At 31.9% G+C, this 7,977-nt stretch overlaps 1 protein-coding gene across 1 annotated transcript; it reads left to right on the top strand.

Annotated features, from left to right (window-relative positions):
- Positions 1-209: 209 nt before the first annotated feature.
- LOC141641826 (uncharacterized) lies at positions 210-1,208 on the top strand. The gene has a single exon (XM_074450472.1). The coding sequence runs from the start codon at positions 210-212 to the stop codon at positions 1,206-1,208; it is 999 nt and encodes a 332-aa protein (XP_074306573.1).
- Positions 1,209-7,977: the final 6,769 nt, after the last annotated feature.

The following is a 7,977-nucleotide window of genomic DNA, read 5'->3' as shown; positions in this document are numbered from 1 at the left end:
GGATTTGGCCTGATTTCCCGTTGAATTCTTCACATTTCTGCAATAATGTACAAAATACGGAAGTAGACGGAAATAGGGAGAAATGTAGCATAAACTACAAGAATGAGCTCTGAAATGCGTGTAAAATGGGATGTAAAACATCATATAAATAACACGCATCAACTTGCCTCTCTGCATTTGCTTCCTATTCTGGATTACGGATTAATCCTATGAAATCTAACCTGTATTTTGGGGGTGTGGCATCTCAGGTGAAGGCTCTTATCATCAATACCACTGGCTATGTTGAGGGTGCCTTTCCAGTCAGGTATCTTGGTATTCCTCTTTTCAGTTCAAGGCTTACTCAAACACATTTCCAGCCACTTTTGGATAAGATAAAGGATCGAATATCTCATTGGGCCAACCATTTTTTGAGCTACTCTGGTAAAATCGCTTTGATCAATTCTATCATTTTTGGTCTCCAGAATTTTTGGGGAATGAGCGTACTGCTACCTAAGGGGATTGTGAAAAAAATCAATAAGATTTGTAAGGATTTTCTTTGGGGCATTGAGGATGGCCAAAGACGGTTGGTGTTTAAGAGCTGGGATAGTTTTTGTCTTCCTAGGAAGGAGGGTGGGTTGAGTATTAAGGAGATATTAAGCTGGAACAAATCCCATCTAATGTCTTGGATTCGGAAAATTGATATTGATTTCAGTACTATTTGGGTGAAGTGGATGAAAGCATATGTTCTTCAAGGGGTAAGTATATGGGATTTCCAGGTAACTGCGGCCCATTCATGGGGTTTACATAGCATTATTTCTTGTAGGGATACTTTGCTTCATTATGCTGGAACGTTGGAGAATGCTAAAAGCATCATTCGACATGCTGATTTTAAACATCAGATTTATGAGCTTCTTCGACCCAAGGGAGTTCCTTTTCTGGCTCACAAGACTTTGGGTGATTCATTTTATTTCCCAAAGCACATTGTGATAGGTATGCTTGCTGCTCAAAACAAATTACCTACAATTGATAATCTTTGCAAGAGGGGCTTCATGTTGATAAATCGCTGTGCATTATGCGAGAGTCAGGCTGAAAGTAGTGCACATTTATTCTTTGAATGCGTCTTCTCTTCTTCTGTTTGGCTTCTTTGTTTCGAATGGCTCAAACCGCCCCCCTCTTCCCAGATTATCCAATATTCTTTGTTGGTTTCGAGTATGCAACCGTGGTGCTAGTTGGGCCAAGCGACAAAAACGGTGTGCTTTATTATGTGCTATTTACCTTCTATGGCGGGAGCGGAACAGACGTATTTTCCAAGGCAAGCAAGCATCGGTTGAGGCTGTTGTTTGGCAACTGAAGTATCTGGTTATACTCAGATTTGCTAAACACTTTGAAAATTGATCATGAGTTTTTTTAGTTTGGATTTCCTTTTATTGGTTGTTGTTATTTTGGTTTTTCTAGGTGGCCACACTGGCTTTCCTTGTAGGGAATAGTAGGATCTTGTACTCTCTTGATTATTTATATATATGATCCTAATTTTCTGCAAAAAAATAATAATAATAAGTTAAATTAATTTAAGTTAATTTAAAATCGGATTCTATAAGTTCAGTTCAGATTTTATAAGTTCGATTCGATTCGAATCCTATAAGTTCGATTCGAGATCCAATAAGTTCGATTCGATTCGATCCTATAAGTTCGATTCGATTCGAGATCCTATAAGTTCGATTCGATTCGATTCGATTCGATTCGATCCTATAAGTTCAGTTCAGTTCAGATTAGATCCGTTTCAGTCCAAAAGAACATGGCCTTAGAGTGATATAGGTCGATACAGTAACTTAAATAAAAGAAGAGAAAATGTAGTTAAAAGTGTTTTATTGAACAAAAATTTGGATCTTTATAATTGATTAGTTACTAAAAGATTTAATGTTGAATATGGATATTTATCCGATATTTATAAGCATTGTGAATTTGGTAGGCAACCATACACGGTGTACGGAGTATTAGGCTCTGTTCTTTTGGACTTAAAGTCAATTAATTTAAGTTCACTTCAGATCCCATAAGTTCAGTTCAGTTCAGATTAGATCCTATAAGTTCAGTTCAGATCCTATAAGTTCGATTCGATTCGAGATCCTATAAGTTCGATTCGAGATCCTATAAGTTCGATTCGATTCGAGATCCTATAAGTTCAGTTCAGATCCTATACGTCACTTAATTTAAGTTCAGTTCAGATCCTATAAGTTCAGTTTAGTTCAGATCTTATAAGTTCAGTTCCTATAAGTTTCAGTCAAAAAGAACAGGGCCTGTCTTTACTTTTGTTTTTTCAAAGATTATTTTATTCTCTTAGTGAGAGTAAGAGGAGTTCCTTCTTGGATAATGATACGGCGTTATCGGGTGGCGCTCAATCTCGGCGCCATTCTCTCTCATGCACCCTTTATTAGTGGGGTCCCCAGTTAATATTAATGGGTACATCCATTATTATGGGGTCCCCACTTATTGCATGTAAGAGAGTGGTGTCGAGATTGGGCGCCACCGGGTGCCGCTAACTCATTTTCCTTCTTTATTATATTGCGTGTCTTACATTTTGCTTTATGGTGTCCCATCTCTTATATTATAAAATTGATCTTAAGATTCCAGCCATCAGTTTTAAGTTTTTGGTTGAAGTTCTATAATAATATCTTTTCTAATATGATACGAGTAATATATTCTCTAAAAATATGATACGAGTAATATATTCTCTAACTAGTTTTAAACTCGTGCAAAAAATGCACGGGTCGTAATAACAGATGTTATTATTGATACATGATCATATAAATGAGTGTTATTAAATGTGCAATGCCGTAACATTATAAATAAGTCCATAATTCAAGATTTGACGTAATATAATTTCATAATTTCAATAACAGTCTTCATTCTGATGACATAATACGGTTTTTCATCATCAACGTAACTAACCAACATATAACATACGTATAATTAAAGAAAAAACAGTTTTCATATACGACAATGGTTTTCATCATTAGTGTAATTAAAATAATCGATTCAATCTATCAGTCGCTGCTTCAAACCACTATCACGAGGATATCACCCTGGTTGGGGCTCGGGAACATTCCACGTAAGTTGTCTATGTGAGTAGTATTTTTTTTTTCAAAATGTGTTTTTCCAAAGCATGAGAGTCTAATATCTCCCTGGCTCACTACCACCGTCACCTCCATCATCTCTCCAACTCCCCTCAAATATTAAATAAAAATAAAAATCCGTCCACTCTCAATTTCATCTTATACCCTCATTCTCACTTGGAGGCTTCTTTCTATTCCCTTCAAGTTCCGATTGAAAAATCTCTCACATCAAATCTGCTCTCAAAATTTACTTCACACCTCATATAACGACATTTGCAGTCAATTATCAAAATTATATGATACAAAAAGATCGATCTTTATGTATTTCCGACTATTGATTTCTTTAAAATTGATTTCTTTTTCTTCCATGCAATATTGTTATTTTTTTTACAGTAGTTCACCGTTTTTCACTTTTTTGTTTTGTTTTTTTTCACTATTCTTCAATGATTATGAATAATTATGATGTCTTTCAGACCTTTTTAAAAAGTTATTTAAATATTGTTGTCTTTAGTTATTTCTGTTTTTTAAGTATTTTTCCATATGTTCATCTCATTCAAATTTAAAGGATTTGATTTTTAACATTAAAGCTAATTAAAGTGAATAATCGGAAGAACTTCTTGTAAGGATGATACGAAACTTATATTTCCTCCTTTTTATATTTCTTTGCATTTATTTTAAAGTTTATATTTTTTTTCGATTTGGAACGGGAACTTTTTCAAATCTACTTGTATTATACTGGTTATGTTATATTTAATTCTTTTTATATTTGCTTTCATTTATTTGAAAGTTTATTTATTTTCGATTTAAAAAAAAAAAACTCTTATGGAGTAATCTATTTTCTACGAATTTTTTTTATCTACCTCTACTATATTGTTTATGTACGAAAATTTAAAAAAATGACATATCAATACGTTTTGTTGTTAAAATGTTAAGAAATAATATACTCTGTATTTGTGATGTTGGAATATAATAGTTATACTGATTTTTTTTTATTTACACAATGAATTTAACTACTCATTCCGGATGATTAATCAATATGCATTGTTCACATTTTATTTGTTCAGGTTAGAAGTAGGAGGACGATTATTTGAAAATTTTATTAATTTTTCGTAATTGTAATTTATTAATGTGTAATTGTATAATGTATGATTTTGTGTAAATGTAATCTTAAGTAAATAAAATTAAGATGGTAAAGAAGAGTGTAATTAATTATGTAGAGATCATGGCGGTCCCCACGTCAGAAAAAAAAAAAGAAAAAAAAAATTTGTAACAGCCAATAGGAATCCTTTAAAGAACTCATCTTTTATACTATGTAGATTGAAAAATATACAAAATAAATTCTCATTGAGGGTCAACTAAAACAATTTCACTAACCCATGCTAGAAGGATAAGATCACGTATATTTGACACACTTCTAGTCTTGTCCCCTCTTTAAGATTGTGAACAAGTATTTGTCAATTTATTTTTTTTTGTTATTATCGAGTCTCTGAATGTAATGATACGTTACATTGTCCTTGTCAAAGGCCGATTTAAGTGTCCTTAAGAGAAGACTCGGCTCTTCCATCTAGTCTCACCTCTTATACCAAGTACATGTTAAATATAAATTACTCGCTTCCCCCTAATCATTGTATTATAAGAGCATTATTCTAGTAACTCAACTTTTACGCAGATATCAGTTAGTTTAGCTAGTAAACTTATGAAGAGTGACACTCATGACCTACGTTTAGACTCGTCAGCGTTAAATTTATCCTTCTCATTTCTTTTACAATATTTTTTCAATAACAATGTACATTTCAGAGTGATGCTACAACTGACGGCAATTTATTGTTGCCAAAACTTTATCACATGACAATTCTGTTCAAATTTGTCTAGACAAAACCCAAATCCAATATGAAAAATGCAACTATTTCGAGCCACTTTAGTTATGGTATTTGTCTATTTGATGTTGAGTCAACAGTAAAAATGATGTATGTAGACCACAATTTGGAGAGATGATTGGATATGCACCTCTATAACCTGATAAGCTCCATCCACTTAAATTAACCCTTGATTGATTGTCTGAGAATCAGGACCAAATCTTGATTTTCATTGGTCATTTTTTCTTTGTCGGCTCAATTCTATAATTTCTAATATGGCATCAACTATATCTATGTTTATATATACCCATTTTTAAAGCCACATCTAAAAAGACAAATATATTATTGACGGAATAATTTAAATCCAGGTTAGAATAACATCCTTTATAACATTATCAATTACGCTAGCTGATACAATGACTTGTTTGTTAATGGAAAATAAGTAATTTCTAGATTAAACAACTTAACGAATATAGTAGTACAAAGTTTAGCATAAGATATTCAAACCATTTTCACATAAACATTATACACGGTATAAAGTGTAGGTGATACTCTCTTTACTCTTCAGTATCATTAGGGAGTACAAACTTATCGTCCTATATAATCATGTGTTAGTGTGTTATACTTTGAATGTCTTCAAAGTGTTCATACATTATAACGAGGTTTATTATTGGTAAACGATTGTATTTTCAACTTTTTTTTTTTTTTTTACTTTTATTGTCCATATATTGATCCATTTATAGATTATTTTACAAATAAATACCCTTTCCATTTTAGAGGGTACGTGGCATTCTATATTTCTATTGATTAAGTGGTTAACATGTAAAGTTTGTTTTGTTTATTCCTCATCTAACCAACAAGATAGCATGCATTAGTTATATCATATTTGCATGATGAAAGTGAGAATAATAAATATCAATTTAGAAGCAACTTTGATGCTTCATTGTCCAAATTTTATGTCTAAAAAATAACCAAGGACCACTAGAAGAAGTGACATCATTAATTAACATAGTGTTAGGAATTTATGTCTTGAATTTATGTCGAAGACGGATTAAAATAAAGCGAGACAAAGAAAGCATGCCCGTAACTTCCATTAGTACCTAGCGTGAGTAGCTGACTTAAGGCTTTAAGCATTCTGATACTCTTTTGACTTAGTTTCCAGTTTCCACGTTCTAAGACTTGGTGTTGGATATTAAGTGGGTCCTGCCACTTTCCAACTTTGGGAGACTTCGCGTTTTGGCTTCGTACGTAAGTTGGGTTTGTTTTCGGAAATTAATTATTTAATTTTCTATTAGTTTATTCTTAATTAATTGGTCTAGATATTTTATCTTGGGTGAAATAAATATATAAAGACCCAAATTTTATTCTAGGTTAATTATGAGAGAGATTTGAGAGCACACAATAAAGAGGGTCGATTTGTGAGGTTCCTTCTGAAGAAGAAAACTCAGTTTGTTCTGGGCTCTATTATTGTTGTTCGTCTGTCTTTGAAGATCGGAAGAGTTTGTTCAGATCTTGGTAGGCCTCAAGATTATTTGTCTTTCGTCTTATTGGGGTAGTCTCTTTTGTTCCTTTGAGACTACTATATTTGTTGGTAGAATAGGGTATACTTTTGGCTCACATTGAGCGCGTGTGTACCGGTCTACTGCTGTACTATTTTCTCCACAATAGTGAAATTTGATCTACTCGCAGGGTGGACGTAGCCAGTTATTTTACTGGTGAACCACGTAAATCTTTGTGTCAACTTTATTTACATTCTTTATTTATTATTCTTATCGCCTTATCAATTAACTGTTTGAGTAACGGGACGCCTCCGTTACAACACATAGTACTATACAAACAATAACATATATGCATATTCTTTCATTTTCAACTTAGTTGTTCATGTTGAGGAAGATATATAAATCTCTAACAAAGATGTATATCAGATTATATATGTAACGTTACATTAAAAGTTCGTTCTCTTATTGATCTATAGTTTTAAGGCAATGTATAACCAATAAAAAGCATTTTACATGGTAAGACATTCTTATTTGATAATTTGTACTCCCTAAAACGTCAAATCTTCACATGTTTACTCTCTTTTATTTACCATAGAATAGAAATTTATCTTTGCAACGAGTATTATGAATTCATACTGTATTGATTAGCAACCAAAAGGAAAATGATAGAATAACATGGTACGAAATTTTCAAGCTTATTGTTTACTAAAAGCTACTTATGATAATGACTAATGAATAGAAGAATGTCATTTAGTTTGTAAATTAATATTAAATTATATCGATATGACATAGAAGCTATCACATTAATTAATTAAGTTATTTTGTTGCTTAAGAAATGATATATGCCTTGTTGGTCAATTTTGGTACACATTTTTTTGACAAGAAATGTCTAGAGGAAAGGTATAATTAGAATGAAATGGGAATGGGAAATTGAGGTGGCTAATATTAGTGGGGGCACCTTAGGATTTTCTAGCTAATTAGGAAAAATTGAAATTAATTGAAGATTAGTCATAAGATTAGATCAATCAATCACCCCAACTAACCAACCCACCATAATCCAATCTTCACTAAAATAAAATAAAATTCATATTCTTCCATATGTCAACATTGTGTGATTTGCTTAATTAATTAAAATACTTAATTAATGTTGTTAATCTTATGATAAGTTTGAATGTAATTGAAAAAGATATAAAGGAGATGAGAAGAACAAGAAAAGAAAGAAAAGAAGAATTGTACAATAATTAATAATAATTATAATAAATGATGATGATTAATTAAGAAAAAAGTGGGAAATGATAACCCATTGGTGCACTTCATCCACCAATTAAAAATAGACCAAATCTAGATACATTGACAATTAATTATATAACATGTATTATAATATGTTTCATAATTTCCTAAAGTTAACAATACATGGGGTCCAACTATAACAACTGTCCAACACAACTGCTTTGCTAATAATTCAATAATACAAATTGATTACTTGATTCACCTATAAACATATAAGCTTTAATACAAATTATTGTATAAGAG

Source organism: Silene latifolia, chromosome 2 (assembly GCF_048544455.1).
Source record: "Silene latifolia isolate original U9 population chromosome 2, ASM4854445v1, whole genome shotgun sequence".
In the NCBI taxonomy this organism is placed as follows: Eukaryota; Viridiplantae; Streptophyta; class Magnoliopsida; order Caryophyllales; family Caryophyllaceae; genus Silene; species Silene latifolia.
The sequence above is the reverse complement of the archived record's forward strand: the minus strand, read 5'-3'. Positions and strand labels throughout refer to the sequence as shown.